Genomic DNA, 19,038 nt, shown 5'->3' on the forward strand with positions numbered 1-19,038 from the left:
TACCGCGCCTTCGCCACCGCGCCGCCGGTCTCCCCGCGAAGCTCACCGCGACGACTCGACGCCGCGCCTTCCTCACCGACGCTCCCGCAACCCGCCAATCCGTTGCTAGAGCTACAGCCCGCAGCAGCCGCGACCCGATCTCTCGCATCGCAGAGCCGCCGACCACCGCACCTTTTTCCCAAGATCCAACCCACACCGCCGCGACCCTCTCCTCCCCCGACGTCCCAGCAGATATGCTGCCCAACCCCGCTGTTCAGCCCCTCGCCGATCTGTTGCCCCGCCGCACGCCGCGCCACGCCCTTGGTCCACCGATCTCCGCTGCCCCGAGCTCGAGCTCGCCACCGTCGCGCGGCGCCCGCTCGCCGGAGCCCCGACGACGCCTTGGCGCCGTCCACCGTTGGTTTACTCCCCCTTAGGTAGTTTTGTTCTTTTTTATTTTATTTTGTTTTACTTTTATAGTTTAGTTTATTTTATTGTCTTTATTTTTATGTTATTTTACTGTTTATATTATTTGATAGGATTCTTTTAGTTTAATTATTTGAATTGTAACATTGCATGTTAATATTTGCGCATTTTGTAGGCATTATCTGCTAGGATTTTGTCCGGAATTATTGTAATTATTAATTTAATCCGAGAGACATTGGGTTATTTTTTAATTATATTAATTTTTTGTAGAATTTCAATTGATAAATCATTATAATTATTAATTTGATTCGTAAGACTTCGAATCAGATTTTTAATTATTTTGATCTCTTTGTCGTGATAATTAGGGTTAAGATAATCGTTAATTTGACCCGTAAGACAACAGGTTATTTTTTCAATTATTTTAATCCTTTATTTTGTTGATAGCTTAGCTTTAATATTTATTTAATAATTACTTATCTCTTTAAAAAAAACTAAAAAATCAAAAAAATCAAAATCAAAAATCAAAATTCTGCATGAGCATATAGGTTTAGTAAATCAGACATGTAGGTTTAGTAAATTAGAATTTCTTAGGATTACATTTTTAGGGTTGCCTTTTTAGAATAAGTTAGGTTGGACCTAAATTAATTCTTTTAGATAATGCTCGCACATTTTAATTATCTCATTTTTCAAAAAATAGTTTTCTAAGATAAGATAGAGTTTAAGTCAAATTAATCCCTAGAATATATTAGAAAATTATCCCTTTTTAGATAGATAAGTAGGGTTTTCATAAATTCTAAACTTCAATAAAAAAAACATACAAAAATACAAAAATCTAGGTGCATGTTAATTAGTTTGCATAATATGATCATTTAATTAGAATTTGTTAGTAAAGTTAGGTCATAAGGTGCATAATAACTAGTTTGCATAATAGACCCATTTAATTAGAATTTGCACATTAATAAGATTAAGTCATTTAGTTTTAAAATGCATTTTTATAAAATAATTCTTTTTTTTTAAGAAAACCCAAAAAATGATTGCTTGCTTTGTGTGATGCAATTTATTTATTTGAATGTTTTAATAATGGATGAGCACCCGTGTGGTCACCGCATTTGCATGATAATGATTTAGCTTAAAATAAATCCAAGTTGCCTGCAAAAATATTTTAAAAATTAAAAGAAATGGTACCAAAAGGGCATTAGAAAATTCTAGAGTAACCAAGTCCCCGTACCCTTAGTCTCTAGTTCGTAGAAGTAAAGTAAATCTCCCTTTATTTTACTTAGGTGTTTAATCAACCTACCATAAACCGATTAGTGGCGACTCCTAGTTAATAACCTCTTGCATATTAAAAATGTAGACTTAAGTCGCGAATTGATATGGGTTTGGGAGAGCCCGAGCTAAGTTTAAAAACTTAGTAGTCCATTAATCCTAGTTTTTGGTGGTGCACCTGAAATTTAGGTCTCGACATAGATTTAACAATAAGGCATTCATCCAGGCACAGAACTCTTGCAATGATCCAAGCCATTATGATATGGAAGACATCAAGGGCCAATGAAAGCATAGAGGTGATGGGGCCACCAAAATTGGACTGTGCTGGTTCTAGATCATTTCTTCCTTGCAGATCTTCATCTTCTTCCCTCACCATGAAACTGATTGGGAGGATAGCTTTGCTTTTGAGTGTTATAATTATGGTTAATGAATCAACAAAAACCAACAAATTAAGATGTCTTTTTTGTTCACATATCTATTGAATTCATGAATTTCCTAGATTCACCTATCTTTTAATTCATATATTTATTGAATTTATGTGTCTCTAGATTCATGAATCTCTTAGATTCACGTATCTCTTGATTCGTGAATTTCTTGGATACATGCGTCTATTCATGTATCTCTTCTGTTCATGAACTTTAAAACTCTATAAATAGATAAGAGCATAGAGCTTCATCAGAAGGTTTTTCGTTAGAACAATTCGAGACTACGATTCCAAAAGAGATTTGAAATACTACTCTACTCTTCTGATTTTTTTTTTTTTTGGATGTGCCGGTTCAATTGAACAATTTGACTGAGTCTTGTTTGCATTTGCATAGTGTTAATCCAAACAGGTTCGATGTGTTGTATTTTGGGAGACATAGTTTGTGAATTTGCAGAGCACCAATGGTAGGAACTAATCCCCTTAAGGAGATTCATATATCCATACATCATCTCCAATTTTATGTTATTTTTCTAGTGATATCTTATTTTCTTCTTCTCCAAGATTTGTAAGTTTACATAAAAAGAATGATATTATAAAGTTGTTATCGTCTTCTTTACATTGATGTTCTGATTACAACAAACAGTTTGCTTTCTTTGGATTATATTCCAATAGTCTTAAGGCGATTAGTTTGCTCATTATTTGTTGTTCTTGTCAGATTATTGAGATGGCTGAAAATAGTCAAGTGCCCTTCAATGTCCAAAATGCTTCAGGAGATGTTCCTATGGTCGATTCGACCATTGCTATGGAAGATGTTCAGCCCTCAAGGTCTGAATTTGTAGCAGCTAATGTTACGAGCCATTGGGCCAACACCAATTTTGGTAGTGCGGGTACAAGTCATACGACTGGTATGCCCGGGACTGTTTTTCAGAATAGTACGGATCAAATGGCTTTTGGCTCCATTTCTAGAAGGATAGTTCAACGAACCTTGTCTAACACCTCCAGTTACAGCTAATGAGAAACATGAGAAATTCACCGGAGTGGGCTTTAAACAGTGGTAGCGGAAGATGTTCTTCTATCTGACCATGCTAAATTTGACGAAGCATTTATCGGAGGTGTGCCCAATAATTAGTCCAGATGAGCACAATGTCATGACGTTCGGTGCATTGGAGGCTTGGAAGCATGGGGACTTCTTATGCCGAAATTATATTCTTAACTGTTTAGTGAATTCTCTATATAATGCTTATTGTAATATTGAATTTGCTAAACAATTATTGGAGTCCTAATTGCTCGTTCAATATGGCAATAAAAGAAAAAGAGAAAAGGATCTTAAACAATGACACCTCTTTTATGTCATGGTGGTTGGTGCTAATTTGTTGATCAGTCCACGTATGTGCAATGAAATGATGAGATCATACAAATGGAAAAAGATCTGATTAAGCATGGAAAAAGAAAAGTTTGGAAATCCACCCCGAAAATGATACATTTGACACGGCAGAACTCGTTGAATTTCCTACTTTGGTCCATTGTATGAGCCACAGATGTTGGTCCTTTTCACGTAAAATATGTATGGCCCAAGCAAGATTGAAGTTGGTCATTTTGTGTAAGCGTGGCCCAAATAAGATCTGGAGATAATCCATCTTTGGTAGCACTTTCGCTCAAACACGCTTAAAATTACATTCCAATGTCAATCCAAATTACGGCCACGGAGGCCGTTGGCCTCGCGCTACCGCAGAGACCTTCATGGACACGAACGGCCACCTTGATCTCCATGGCCTCGGGCATGAGAGAGAGAGAGAGAGAGATGAGCGGAGTGGAGGAGATCGAGTGGCCAGGATGTGGGCGACCACGACGGCTTGTGGTGGTGACAGACGAGCGGAACATTTGGGTCGGGGAGGAGGAAGAAGAAGAAGTACGGCAGTTACACCACGGATGTGTGGGAACTTGGGAAGGACGAGGAAAAGAAAATAAGATAATAAATCATAGCCATGTGAACAAGTTATATGCTTTAAAAAGATTCAGGAGCTCTTCTAAAACCAGTTTGACGTTGTTCAACGTGACGAACCACAATATAATTCCCGCACTACAGAGTTTCTTCAGCCGTCGTATAGCTCCTGGAAGTTGGAGTGGATACCAAGAGAGAGGAACAAAGCTGTTCATGAACTTCTTCACTGCCCTTTTCCTGATTCTTGCCCGGTTTGTTTGCCTGAAACTGCTTCTGAGACCATCAGGAGGAGGCTCCCGCTGTATTGCTTAGAATAGGTTGTAATTCGAGTTTTCGGCAATGGCATTATGTCTTTGTTATTTTGGTAAATAAGACGTAAATTTGCGCCCTTAATGTAGAGGATCTCGATTCTACATATGCTATAGGCAATAGCGTGTACGTTTGGTGGTTATGCATGAAAAGAAAGGGTATAGTTTTCTTTTTCTCCGTGAGAAGAAAGTCGGTAGTTATTTCGAGGACGTGATGGTTTCATGGAAGTAACTACTCGTCAACAAACAAAAATGATCTAAATTCCAAAGTTTTATGAACCAGATTTATGGTGTCTGAAGGCTAAAAGGCAATCCCTTATATAAGGCTGAGGTAGCCATATATTTATGGGATAGCAATTCTGTCTCAAGGGGACAATTATTAAAAATGTCCTAAACACATTACACTTGTACTAATTTAGTTATGAATATTTCAATTGTATCAATTGAGTACTAAACATTTTTTACATTTTACTATTTGAGTCTATTAGGTCAATTTTGGATGGAAATTACTAACATAAATGATGGGCATGCTATGTGATCTAGTCGGTGTTGACCTGGGTATTTTTTAATAATTTTTTGTTCCCTTTTCTTTATTATTTTTCTTTTTGGGAGTGAGGACCAACTAGCATTAGTTGAGGATCACAATGCCCTCATAGGTTGTTCTAGGTGAGGGCTTGTGGCCCCTCATTATGGTTGGCGAGGATGTGGTGGCTCTCACTCGATGCCTTCTCCAGCCATGGTGCCCTTCTCTTGTGGTTTGGCCCTTAGTCCAAAAAAAGAAAGTAAAGAAAAGAAAAGGAAAGAACAAATAAAAAAGTTATTAAATAATGTCCATATCAACGTTAGTTATGCAACATAAGAGAGCTAGTGGCCATGTTAATGATTTTTTTTTTATCAAAATTGGCCATATAAATTCCATTGAAAAAATGCAAAAAGGTTTTGGGACTTAAATGACACAATTGAAAATTCATAATCGAATTGGTACAAGTGCAATAGATTTACTACTTTTTGGTGATTTCCTTGTCTTTGGGATCCATGGTTCCTTCATGGTATTAGAAATTTTCTAATCCATAAAGTGGCAAGTGGAGAAGATACTCACATTACTAGTTCATCTTGTCAAGCTAATAATACCACTCTTAAACTTCAGATGTATGATGATGTATTTCCAAGAAAAATTCAGTAGTTTATAATGAATGTTCGCCTCCTTATTCAGAATGAGTCTGAGGCTAGCTCTTTAGTATGAGTTTAACACTAGTGGTTTTAGACCAAACTAAGTGGAGGAACATCAAAACAATCGGCATAATATTGGTTGAGATCTTATTGCTTTAATTTTGTTTAGTCGATAGATCTAAACACTAATTAAAAATGTGAAGCTCAAGAGAGTGTTTAGGAACTTTCCTGTTCCAATTATGCCCTTTGCCATTTGCACCCTTTGATATCCAAAGATTGCGTCCTTTAATATCATGATAGAAAGTCTCTCTTAGTTCAAATATATCAATCAAAATTCAAGTCCTTTACATGTGAAACAACACAACTCTTACTCATATCCTCACACGTAAAGGAACACAACTATTACTATCCAAATATATATTTTTCAAACTAAGCATGAAAGTAACATGCATCAGAATTTAAGAATCATAGTTATTATGAAAGAAACAACTATTAATATCCAAATATATTTATCAAACTAAGCATCAGCAACATGATTCAAAATTAAAGAGTCCTCATTGTATAATCCTCATGACGCTTTGGTCCGAAAGAATTTTGGACTGAAATTGAAGAAGCCGCACCCTCTTTTCTTCCTAGGCATCAGTGTATGGTAGAGGCGAGGCCAATAGATGGATTTGACCATTTTTAAGTACAAGGGAGACTGTATGTATAAGAAAAAACAAATAGGGATGGCAGCCAGCGAGGTCATTGGCATGTAAATCCATTTAAATCTTTCGCTGAGGATGATCGTAAGAGCAGAGCTGAACGCCACCAACGTAAAGGCCAAAGAGAGGAAGAGAGAAAAGATGCCCATTATCATCTTTCTTGGAAGCGAGTGGAGAATATCTTCGAATGTGTAGCATGGAGTAACAATGGCCAAGAACATCAGAGTGGCTGTAACAGAGGAGAAGAGAGCGAGAGTGTCTGCCAATGCGAATATCATGAATGAGTCCTTCTTTAGAAAAATTGGGATCCCCGTACTGTTGTTGTAGCCCCCAGGAACTGTAAGAAGTGCAGTGATTGTTACTGTAATAATGAGAGTTGCAATGAGGCTACAAGATGATGATGTATTCTTCATCCACTCTCCTGCCTCTTTAAGCAAATCTTGACGCTGCTCTACAAAAATTTCCCAGTATGTTTTCCCTTCCCTTTCTTTCGTTTCTTCCAATTTCAGACTTCTAAAAGAAGGATCCCTATCTTCCAGTACCTTCAGAAAAATAAAGGATGCCTATCAATGTAAACATAAATTAAAAAGAACAAAAGTACGGCAATTAAATAAGGTGAACCGACCTTAAATTTCAGAGTTTTAAAGGAAGGATGACTCCTATCTTCCAGTGCCTTAAGAAAAATAACCAACACCTATCAATTTAATTTCAGATAAAAAGAGCACGAAAGGGTGACAAACAAATAAAATGATCAAACCTTGAACCACTGAAGTTCCTTCTGCAAAAGAAAAGCTGCTCCAGGAACATCTGCTGATACACATCTTGGTGACCATTCTACTACTGCCTCCATCAGTTCGCGGTTCGTAAAAATGTCATCACTCAGTTTTGGAATTATGTTGTATGCGTTCACTAGTCTAAATAACTCAACTTGTCGTCCCTTCACAACTTCTCTCATCAATTCTTTTGGGAAATCGTTGTCCCACATTAACTCTGGATAATTGTCAAGACATAATTTGACAATTTCATGGGTTCCATGAGATGCAGAGTCAAGGATAATTTTTGAAGTCAATAAAAACTTGACTATTTCCTTGGGTTTCATATTTTGATTCTTCAGAACAAGTTCTTCTGCAAACTCTAGTGAGCATTTGTGTCTCAACTTTGATTCTCCAATCCTTTTGATGAAAGGTACTGCATGTAACATCAGATAAACATTTTCCCACAATGAGGAATCAAAAGGTTAAAGAGGCTATCACATTTTAGCCAGGTTCTCATGTATATATAGTAGTTGAGAAGAAAATCGTGGATTCAAGAAAGCAAACTACATGCGGCTTAAAAATTAAAACGCATGCATTGTAGGATAGATGGATCTACCCACGAATGCACCCAATGTCATGAGAAAAAAAGAGTTCCTTTCTTTCTTTATGAAAAATGGGTAGATTCAGCGATTGATCAATAAATCTGTTTTCGATTGATAATTTTTACAGATTCACCTAATGAATACTTATTGTTTAGACTTTGAATTGAATCAAGTGGTATCATAATATATGAATCAAGAGCTGGTCGATATTGGTAAAACAATGATCTCATACTAATATTCTGAAAATGTCAATTTTAAACTTTGAGTTTTGAGATCTCTAGCTATGGATAAAATAAGGTGCCTTTTATGTAGAAACCATGGCAGGTTTGAATACCTGGTTTAGTGGCATGATTCCAGAGTGATGTCTTGAACCACTTATATGCTGGTTGGACCACCATGAAGAGGAGAGAAGAATCATATTAGGAAATTAGGAATTGACGGCGAACAAAAAGATACATATGACACTCATGAATGAAGATTTCACGTGTAACTAGATATACTAATGCTTAAATTTGTTAGAGAACAACTTGGATCAATCCACCTCTGACCTTAAATCCAAATCTACAATTCTTGATAATTCTACTTGGCAATTTGACATTGAGTAAGACTTCTCAACTAACTTCACAAATGTTATAGTAGATACTAGTCGTGGCATACATCATGGTTTAGATAATAATTTGTATACATAGATGTAATCATTATTTCTTAATTTAGATATTACATAGATTAATATAAATACCTCGAGCCATCTTTGTATCTTCGGGGTTGTCAAATGATGTATCGACCAGACATAGAGGGATACCTAAAAATGAGAATAGATAGAGTGAACACCATGTGAATAGAATTGCTTGAATTCTACATATCTATATGTGGAAGAAGTACCTACATTGGTAAATACATTTTTCCCAAAAATTGAGTCTATCTCCACTACGGAAGTAAGACTTCATCTTCGCCAAGTCTCCCAACAAGCTACGGTTTATGTTATCTTTGGATGTCACTTCTTCAGGGTATTTGCGAGCTAAAAACAAGCCTATGTCTATTGAGACACAAGAATGAAAAAATTAATATAATTAAACTGTCAAGGAAGTGAGATAAGATAAGGGAAAATTACCCAATCACTCTTAAACCTTTTATACAGATGCTAATTAATCCCAAACTTTTTAATTTTATCAATTTAGTTTAAACCTTTACGCGGATTTCCAATAAGTCCTTCAAGTTAATTTTTGCTAGAAATTGTCAATGTTACGATGACTGTCCTAAGTGTCACACTGCCACTTCAGCTTCAGGCAAAGATTGGATGGAAGGATTACATTGAAATTTCGGCAAAAGTTTATAATTAAATTGGCAAAATAGAAATTTAAGAACTGAATTAGCATATGTATAATAAGTTTAGGATCGATAAACAGTTTCTTCTAAAATGAGTGAGTGTGAAATCATACCCAAATGACCGGCTAGAATAAGGTAGCTCATGGTGTTAAAATCTGGGGCGGATGTCGTTTTTCTGGCGAGGTGCCAGATGACCTCCTTTTGCATAGGAGCATTTGAAATGGCATACGACAGGGCATTGGGTAAAATATTATATTCGGAACCAGCTTTGTTTACTAGTGCCTTTACCATCTTTATGCTTCCTCTTCGGGCAGCGTCGTAGAGGGCACTCCTCAAAATGGATTCTTTGTATGTTGGATCAGAGTCGACCGAGTCGACCCAGTCGATGAGATTCTCGACCAATGGATAGTCATCTTGTGCGGCCATAACCGCAAATTCAAGCACACTAACGGATTTATTTCCTACAGTAATGACATTATCCATCATCACTTCGAGATATTTACCAAGGATTTCCTCAGTAGGTTTCCATTGACCTTTCACTACGTCTCGAAACCATGATCGATGCGTTTCATTGATCTCTGGTGTTGGCATAACTGAAAAAATTACACAATAAAAGTCCTCAAACTTTCGCACTTCTTGTTTTATAGGTCAAGTGTAACAATTCAATGTTCCAATGAAAGGTGGATGCAAGCAAAGGGGTGTTGTTTGCTCAACATACCTTCTTCTATGAGTGCCTTCGTTTACACTTAGGAAGTAAAAACTACCTTTTTGGCTTTCTCGATTATAATTCAATATATTATTTAGATTTAAAAAGTTTAAAAAGATGATATTTGAATTTAAATGCCAGCTTTTGTATGTGGTGAAGTTCAAAGTATTTCAGATTAAATAATGTCAAAATGCATGAAACGCAAGATATATGAAAAATGAAAATTATAAGTTCAAAATGACAAGAATCTCTGTCACCAAAAACAGAAATGACCATAAATAACCTTAGAAACATTTATTACACTTTGTATCCTTTAGATCATTTATACATGACTAGTATCGAGATCAATCATTTCATAAAACATTTTTTTAATATACTTAGATTGTAAACTCTTAAAAAAGAAGAAGAATTTTTAACATTAACCTTTAGTTTTTGATCGATTTGTTATCGTCATGCACACTTCAAACAAAGTTGGTTTGCGACCATCTTAGGAAGCTTTTTCAACTGCCGTGCCTTCTGAACTTACTTCTACGTGAATCTCTTTGTTAACAAAAAGAGAAAAGAACATAAATAACCATCTTAAACCCACCGGTGGGCAGTTGAGTTGGTTCGGCTTTGGGCACTTCATTGCAGTCGCAGCTGCTAACATGTCTTAAGTGGGGGCTATGGTGGTGAGATCCCGTGCTAGCTTCCCCCCAAGTATTGACGCTTGGTCCGGAGTACACTGTGCACTCTATGGACTGTGGGTTGGCGAGTGTAAGCGAGTCGAGCTCGGTGGATCCTAGGTTACCAAAAAAAAAAACATAAATAACCATCTTAAAATGTTTCGAAGTGAAAAAAGCCAAAATGCACGGAGCACATTGATTTATAAAAAATGTAAAGTAAAAGTTCGAAGTGACAAACCTTTAGTTTTTGATTGATTCGTGGTGCTCACATCGTCTGGAATTGAAATTAAAGTGTGACTATTTTGGGGAGCTTTATCAGTTGATGTGCCTTCTATACTCACGTCTATGCGAGTCTCTTTGTTATCAAAAAGAAAAATGAACATAAATAAACTTAGATAAATGAATTACACTTTGTATGCTTTAGATGATCTATAAATGACTAGCATGAGGCTCATTCATCGCATGGAATTTTCTGTAATAAACATAGATGGTAAATTTCAAACAAAAAAAAAATTGACGTTAAATTAATGAAATAATTTTAAAGTACTTCTACACACAATTATCTATAAAAAAAAAAAAAACCAACACAAATATATATATATATATAAATTAAATTAATCACATTGATTTCATCAATTAGTATGATTAATTTATAAGTCATAATTCATATAGGATACAAGTTTATGACATTTATTGCTGCTATCGTATCGATGCATTGCATGGATTTTTTGTTGCATAAAAGTGTATCGATTTAACTTCATAGATTGCCTTACTGGTTGGAAAAAAGAATTCATCCGACGTTTCTTAGAAAATACATATTGTTTTCTTTTCTTTTGTGGCAAGAACATTCCACCATCCATGTATCTTGGAGAATGTGTTTGTTAGTGAATTTTCTTCTAGACAAGTTATTTTTGGGCTCACTATAACATTACATGATTTCTTTTATGCGGATGACTATAGTGAATTGACTAGTTTGTGGATGATGCGTTACTGAAGGATTAGTCTCATGCATTCTCTTAATAAGAAGTAATTAACTATTCAGAACCCAATTGGTTTGCCCTTTGCTCTTGATGAAACTACTTTGTAGGACAATCGGCTGAAATTTAAATAGGATATTAAGTAAATATAGAAAATGATTAGTCCTCACCAGGTGATTGTTTGGTCAAAACTCTCTGATAACAGGAAATTTTCTGGTGGTTAATTTTAATTAACTGGTCATTGAGTGCTTGTACGTAATGATATTAGGACCGACAAAAGCTGTTACTCATTGTGCGTGTTTACTGTTTACTAGAAAATAAATGAAGTAACCGTACTCGGGGGCCATACGTTGCTTTTGCATTTTCAGTTCGGGGAAATTAGAATTTTCGGTCACAGTAGGTTGGCAAAACTCACTTTAATCACTATTTTGTTTGATTATAATTCCAGTCCTCACACTGCTATGTGGTGACAATTAAGTCACTTTGTCGTAATCTTGGAGAAAAAAATTACCAAAAACCTCAACCTTTGCCCAAAGTGATGAATTTAGCTAATATTTTTTTTTTTGTGACATGAAAAATCCTAAACTTTGCAAATCACGACATATTTACCCAACTAAGGGCATTTTCGTCTTATTTTTCTGTTTTTTCTTTCTTTTTTCTTTCTGTTTCTCTCTTCCCTCCACTGGCCATGGTGGAGCCGGCGGATGGAAGAGAGAAGAAGAAGAAAAAAATTAAAAAATAAAATACCAAAATATCCTATAGTTTAGGATAAATGTGTTACACGGATAGGAGTTTAGGATTTTTTGTGTCATGAAAAAAAGTTTAGGGTAAATGTGTCGCAGTTGGTAAAGTTCGGAGTTTTTCATGTTACAAAAAAAAAAAAACTTAGGGTAAATTTGTCACTTTTGACAAAGTTTGGGGTTTTTGTTGTATTTTCCTAAATACTAGAACAAAAAGTGTTATTTTCTAAATAAATATAAAGCAAGTTTTTCTTTTTCAAAAGAATAAATTTAATTTCTAATGATTTAGTATTTTTTTGGGTGATCGAGAAACCACCGGAGCCCTTTTTGTTTACGCTAATCGAGGTCATATGACCCTTCACCGTCGAGCCTTGCCGCAAGTCGCTATTTAGACGTAAAACTTTGGGGAGATTAGCCCAGCATTTCATTGCCGGGCCCCCACTTAAATCGTGATAGCAATGCGGGGATTCGAACTCTCGACCATAGCGTTGTAGGAGAGAACGAACACCAACGCAACTGCCACGGGGTTCTAATGATTTAATTGGACTTTGAATATTATTTAGTTTTCAATTTTGGTCAATTTTCTATTTTAAATTTTAAATTTTGAAAATACGACAACCAGAATATCTAATAAAAAGTATTTTCATTAAGAATTTTGGAAAGGAAAGTAGGAAATTGGATTTTTTACCAAACATGCCCTCATGTTCTGCACAAATAATTCTGTGATCAAGCTCTCCCTTTTTTATAAGGATTTTGTGAAGAGTGTCTGGAACTTGTGAAGCAATAAATAAAGAAATCCGTAATTTTCAATTCATCATCTATCCGTAGTATCGGTGATGGTATTACTTATATTATTGCCAAATTGACACACGAAGGATCAAATCAGAACAACAAAGGAACGGAGGGCCCGTACCTGCCAACGGTTCCAAAACCGAACTGTCTTGGGTATTATTAAGTTTTCAATTTTGGTCAATTTTCAGTTATAAGGTTTAAATTTTGAAAACTTCGCAACCGGAATATCTACTTAAAAATATTTTCATTAAAAATTTTGGTAAGAGAAATAGGATATTGAAAATTTTCTTTTACCAAACATGCCCTCTCATTCTACACAAATTATTCTGTTATTACACTCTCCCTTTTCTAATAAGGATTTTGTAAAGAGTGTCTAGAAACTTGTTAAGCAATATATAAAGAAATGTGCAACTTTCAATTCATGATCTATCGATAGTATTGGTGGTGGTATTACTTATATTACTTCGAAACTAACACACACAGGGAAAATTTTCCACATTGTCCATCCGTGGGATCAAATCAGGAAAAGAAAAAGGAAAGGAGGGACTGTACCTGCCGATGGTGCCACAATCGAACTGTCTTGGGAATCCATGGAATTTTTTTTCTTCAATAAAGTATATTGATTATACTTATTGATAGACTTGAAAGTTGCAAGAAGGAACTGATGTAATTTTTCATACAGTATCCATATTTTTCTTTTCTTTGTTGCAAAAACATTTCCCCATCCATGTATCTTGGTCAATGGGTTTGATAGTGGGTTTTCTTCTATAATGTAATCTTTACACTTCTTATAATATGACAAACATATCTATTGACAGGTTATTTTTGGCTTAGAACAAAATTACATGATTTCTTTTTTGGGGATGACTACAGTGAACTGACTAGTTCGAGGATCATGTGTTTAAAGAATTAGTCTCATGTAGTCTCGTAATGATAAGTGATCGACCATTCAAAACCCATTTATTTTGCCCTTTGCTATTAATGAAATTACTTTGTAGGGCAATCAGCCGCAAATTCCCTTTCCATATTTGCATATTAACTAAACGTAGCAAATAATTAGTCCTCACAGTGTGATTGTTTGGATAAAAATCTCTAGTAAGAGGAAACTTTCTGGAATGCTTTTAAGAAACTCGGACTGCCAAAAAGAAGTTGGTCATTGAATGCTTGTAAGAAATGAACCAGGATTGACAAAAAGCAATTGCATCATCATCCGTAACCATAAGGGACAGAACCTGTGGAGCCAAGTCATACAAAATTAGGAGATGTGACCTTTTTCCTTTTTTGGTCGAATAGGAGTAGAACGTTAAACGGGTGGGTCGGATCGGGTTTGGGTCGAGCCATAAATGATCCGATCTAAATCGACTCATTTAATTCATTTATGACCCATTTATTGCAATGCAAAATTTTTGACCAATACCCAACCCGACCTATACTCGACTCATACCCGACTCACTTAATTAAATTTAAGAAAGCTTATTTCTTATATATATATATATATATATATATATATATTATTTTTAAAAATAATATTGCTAAAATAGTTTTATACACCACAAATTTAATGGACAATGTTTATAATTTTAAAATAATTATTTTAAAAGTTGAATTTTAATTATTTTTATTTTTTACAAATTAAAATTTTAATTATTTTTATTTTTATTTTTTAAGAATATAATTTTTAATTTTCTTTTTCTCTTTTCTTTTTCTTTTTTTCTTTTTTTTCTTCTTCTTCTTTTGCCGGCCGCCGGCCACGGGGATAGCCGGCGATCTCGCCATAGGCGAGCCTTGAGCCTCACCGGACGTCAACGAGGCCTCCGCCTCATCAGATCGGTGAGCCTCGCCGGATGTCGGCGAGGCCTCCGCCTCACCGGATTCGGTGAGCTCGAGCTCGCCAACGCCGATGAGCTCGGCTCGCCTGGCCGGTTGTTGTGCTGGCCATCGGAAGGAGGAGGAAGAAAGAAAAAGAAAGAAATAAAATAAAATAAAATAAAAATAATTATAATTTTGATTTTTATAAAAAATATTTTTATAAAATTAAAGAGGGAAAAAGAGATTGTGAGGTTTTGGTTAAAGGTCACGTCTCCTATAATAGGAGTGTTTACTGTTTACTTGAGAGGAGTAGTCATGTCCTTGGGCCCGAGAAAATGCATCAATGAGCGGTATATGGTGGCGGCACATACGTGGGATCAAATCAGAACAAAGAAGGAAAGAACGGAAATACCTGGCGATGTCGAACTTCGTTGGGTATCCATGGAGGATTCTTCGCGTTGCCGTCTCCCGAGCATGTAAATATGAAAGCAGAGAAGTAATTTTTACGTGGTTGAAACGGAAATTATTTTCTGGTCTCATGGATCTTCTCTATTTATACATCGACTTGGAGGTGGAGCCAAGGCTCCAGCTGGAGATGTCAGATCTAAAAATTAAAGACTGAACGTCTTTCATTTGTACGGACGGACGAGGAGACACGAGGAATAAATAATTCACATTTAGACAAAAGCAATTCATTATGCACATGCTAAGTTGTATTATTCTTAACCAAAAGATGCCTAATTAAAATATCAAAATCAGTCAATGGGGACGAGCATTTAAAAATCTGTTTCATCACTCATTTTCTGTGAACACGATGATTTGAATACGCATGTAATCATAACATATTCTTGGATATAAAATATTGGAATGAAACACGTTAAAATTAGGTTGAGAATGAGGCAGATGCATTCAATCAAATGTTTTTGCAGTCTCCCCTTTCGCAGTCGCCTAAGAACATCATAGAAATGTAGCATATGATGTGAATGACTCTTCTGTATTGGGGCACTTATGATGTACTATAATACAGGTTAAGTATTGGTTGGTAGTAGGGTGAACATCAGTTTAGAGTTGATCTTGGAACAATCTTGGACCAGCCCATTCCAGTCCGATTCCTGGGGAATTGACTGGTCCTTGGTCCTAAGGTGGTTAAAACCTATGAAGCACAGACACGTTGCACGTGCTTTCGTGTCGTGTCTGACATGTGTCGGAACTCGGACACGCGGTCAACGCGTGTAGGATTTTCCGACATGTGGTCAACTTTTCTCAACACGTTTTGACATGCGTGTTCAAAAGACGATGGAGGGTGGAGGCGAGGGTGAGGGAGCAGAGATGAGGCCTCAAGCGATAGCGAGCTCGCAACGGTGAGAGAAAGAGCAGAGATTGAGGCGAGGGCCGCCATTGTGATGCTGCGATGGACCGACGACGAGGCTGTAGCTACAAGGGAGAAAGGGCCAGAGGCAAGGTGGTGAATGATTGTGATGAGGACCGAGAGCAAGCAGAGATTGAGAGGAAGAGGAGAGGAAGGGGCTTGTGCGGCGAGGAGGAGGAGAAGAAAGAGGGCACTGGCTAGGGTTTTTGAGAAGGAAACTCAAAAAGAATAAGAAAAAAAAAAGGGGGATTCTATAGACTTGGCATGGTTTTTAATTTTGGGGGTTAATACCTGAAAAACCAAAAACTAGTACACCTGTGATAAATTTACCCTAAATTATTTTTTTGATCATGAAAAACCTTAAACTGGTACACTTGTGACAAATTTACCCCGACTAACTATAAAAAAACTTAAACTGGTACATTTATGACAAATTTACCCAAAAATAATTTTTTCAACCACAAAAAACCCTCAAACTGGTAAATTTGTGACAAATATACCCTCAACTAAATTGGATTAATACCATAAAAAAATCATAAAAATTATAAAGTGTGATAAATGGAGCATAAAATCCCAAATTGGTACACTAGTCAACTGTCACATGTCATTTAACTTAATAATTTGACAATAAAATTAATGAAAACTAATAGATTGTAAATTTCTCACAAGTGTACCAGTTTGGGGTAAATTTGTTAAAGATATACTAGTTTTGGGTTTTGGTGGTCAAAAAAATAGTTTGGGATAAATTTGTCATAAATGTACCAGGTTTGGGGTTTTTCAGCAGTATTAACCCTAATTTGGAGAGAGGGGAAAGTGATACATTGTCAGGTGGTAGGGGAGGGAAAGAAAAGAGAAATGAATTTGGGGGTGGAGGGAAGAGACGAGGGAAAGAAGGGAGTGAGAGAGGGGGGTTGATTTTTAATTTTTGAGAGAGGAGGAAGTGACAGCTTTGTCAGGTGATGGGGAGGGAAATAAAAGAGAAATAAATTTGGGGTTGGGGTTGGGGGATAGCGTATCAGGTGGTGGGGAGGGAAATAAAGAGAAATAAATTTGGTGTTGGGGGTTGGGGTTGGGGGATAGTGTGTCGTGGTGGGGGAGGGAAATAAAAAGAAATAAATTTGGTGTTGGGGGTTGGGGTGGGGGTGGGGGTGGGAAAGAAGGGAGCTAGGGCGGGGTTGGGGTGGATAGGACCTTTTTTTAAAATTGGAAAAATGAATAAATTAGATTAAAAATAATTTCAAAAAATAAAAATACTGAATTTGAATGGTGATAAATTTTGGTTATTATAGAAGATCATCGATTTATTTAAATAAGTTGATTTTAATTTCTAAGTTAATTTATAACTTTTGTCAATTTATTAATATTATTAGTGTAAATTCATTATAGGCTCTTATAAATTTGAATCAAATTAATTAAAAATAAAAATATTCATTTAATATACAACGTGTTCCAACGTGTTGGAATTTTCTATTTTTAATAAATGACGTGTCGACGTGTCAGTATCGTGTTGTGTCGCGTGTCAATGTTACTTAGTTTAAAACACATATTGTGCAGATTAATCCCTAGTCCCGAAGCTTTAGGTTGGTCCAACCCAAATCAACCTCATAATTATCTTTCTTCTTTTTTGGGTGCCCAAACCCTAAATATACAACTATAAATACACCTCGTCTTCTTGGGTTGTTTTCCTCTCTCGCAATCTCACTCTCTCTCTCAATCTCAAATTATTGTCAAAATCCTCCGCATCTATCTTTTTGGTGGTAGTTTTTTCGTCATCTCTCTACTCATTTGAATTTAGCAATCGATTCTCTTCTCCTTTCTTTTGTGCTTTTTGTAAGAGTTTTCTTGATGTGGGTTACATTAATTGACATTGCAATTTACTGTTTTACGGGGTTTGGTCTAAGGTGAGATAGAAGATTTCTTAATTAATTTAATATGGGGCTGGCTAGTGTGGGTCAAGTTGAGCTTGACCCTTAATGAGAGGGCCTAGTTGAAAACTTTATAAATAGTGCTCAAGTTTCTCCTTTAACCCTAATTCTCACATGTATTATTACATAAGAAGCATTTATCTAGCGCTAAAGGGTAAATGAGCCATTTCATTGAGCTAGTGATACGGAGAGCAATAGAAGAAAATGACTTGATGCGTGGATCATCGCTTTTCCACTTCCGCATAAAGAACAATGGATCCTAAAATAGGTGTGTTTATTTTTCTACTTGATCATCTATACTCTTGTTCTGGTTATAAATATCTTGGAGTTGCATTTATTGCATCCATCATGTGGTATCAGAGTAACCATAACCCTAAAACTCGAACACATATAATTTTTGTCCTAATTTTTTGATTTTCGTAATTTTTTGTTCAATAAAAATCAAATTAAATTATAAATTCGGACTGAGTTCATTGAGACGAGCAAATTGGTCGGTGGTGCGTTGCCGAGGGAGGCCCCACGCGCCCCCATCCGCGGCCATGCGCCACCAAGGCATCGGAGACGCGCCTCATGTATGGTCATGTGCCTTCACACACTCCCATGCGAGGGTACCACTCGCATGTGCAACGCAAGCACGGAGGCTGACGTCACGATGACGTCAGTAGCCGGACCCGTTGACGTCAGCAGCCGGACCCGTTGACCATTGACCAAACCTAACCCATTGACCCGACCCGACCCGATCAATTGTTGACCAGACCGGTCAGCCAGTCGGACCAATTTTGACTAGTCAAGATATGTATGTGCGTGTGCTCCACGCGTCGCGCACTCAGGAGGTGCTTGTGTGCGCGTGGAGCGTCTAATTGGCGCATGGTCGGTGGCATTGGATTCGTATGATCATTCTCTATCTTGTGGTATATTTATTTTACATGTTTGATGATTTTGTAACTGTGGAAATACATATGAAACCTTAAATACACATATGTTTAGTGTGTTTTTGCATATTTTTCTTATATTTTCTTTGATTTTAAAAATACAAGTGTTGGGTTACTGGTATGCTATCACATAAATATTATAAAAGTGTGATTCATTAATAAAAATTAAACTTTTTATTATAAACTGAAGTTGGCTTAATGAGATACAACCATTGAGAGAT

At 36.4% G+C, this 19,038-nt stretch overlaps 1 protein-coding gene and 1 long non-coding RNA gene across 2 annotated transcripts; both read right to left on the reverse strand.

Moving 5' to 3' along the window:
• Nucleotides 1-6,073: 6,073 nt before the first annotated feature.
• Nucleotides 6,074-9,348, reverse strand: LOC104425728. Its single transcript, XM_039303917.1, has 7 exons — nucleotides 9,016-9,348; nucleotides 8,463-8,612; nucleotides 8,316-8,378; nucleotides 7,911-7,958; nucleotides 6,977-7,407; nucleotides 6,845-6,892; nucleotides 6,074-6,761 (listed from the first exon to the last, which is right to left on the reverse strand). Exons 1-7 carry the CDS (start codon nucleotides 9,326-9,328, stop codon nucleotides 6,084-6,086), a joined length of 1,731 nt encoding a protein of 576 aa, XP_039159851.1. The 5' UTR covers nucleotides 9,329-9,348; the 3' UTR covers nucleotides 6,074-6,083.
• An 855-nt stretch (nucleotides 9,349-10,203) lies between these two features.
• LOC120290228 lies at nucleotides 10,204-15,088 on the reverse strand. Its single transcript, XR_005548073.1, has 3 exons — nucleotides 15,004-15,088; nucleotides 10,512-10,628; nucleotides 10,204-10,389 (listed from the first exon to the last, which is right to left on the reverse strand). It is a non-coding gene; the product is annotated as an uncharacterized LOC120290228 (long non-coding RNA).
• Between the last annotated feature and the right edge of the window lie 3,950 nt (nucleotides 15,089-19,038).

This window comes from Eucalyptus grandis, chromosome 2 (genome assembly GCF_016545825.1).
Source record: "Eucalyptus grandis isolate ANBG69807.140 chromosome 2, ASM1654582v1, whole genome shotgun sequence".
In the NCBI taxonomy this organism is placed as follows: domain Eukaryota; kingdom Viridiplantae; phylum Streptophyta; class Magnoliopsida; order Myrtales; family Myrtaceae; genus Eucalyptus; species Eucalyptus grandis.

Bases quoted from the DNA above. Each gene is read 5' to 3' on its own strand.
- LOC104425728 (XM_039303917.1), bottom strand. From the start codon at position 9,328: ATGGCCGCACAAGATGACTATCCATTGGTCGAGAATCTCATCGACTGG. The intron at 8,379-8,462 runs GTAGGTACTTCT...TCTCATTTTTAG, and splicing joins GGAAAAATGTATTTACCAAT to GTATCCCTCTATGTCTGGTC. The intron at 7,408-7,910 runs GTATTCAAACCT...TGTTACATGCAG, and splicing joins GAATCATGCCACTAAACCAG to TACCTTTCATCAAAAGGATT.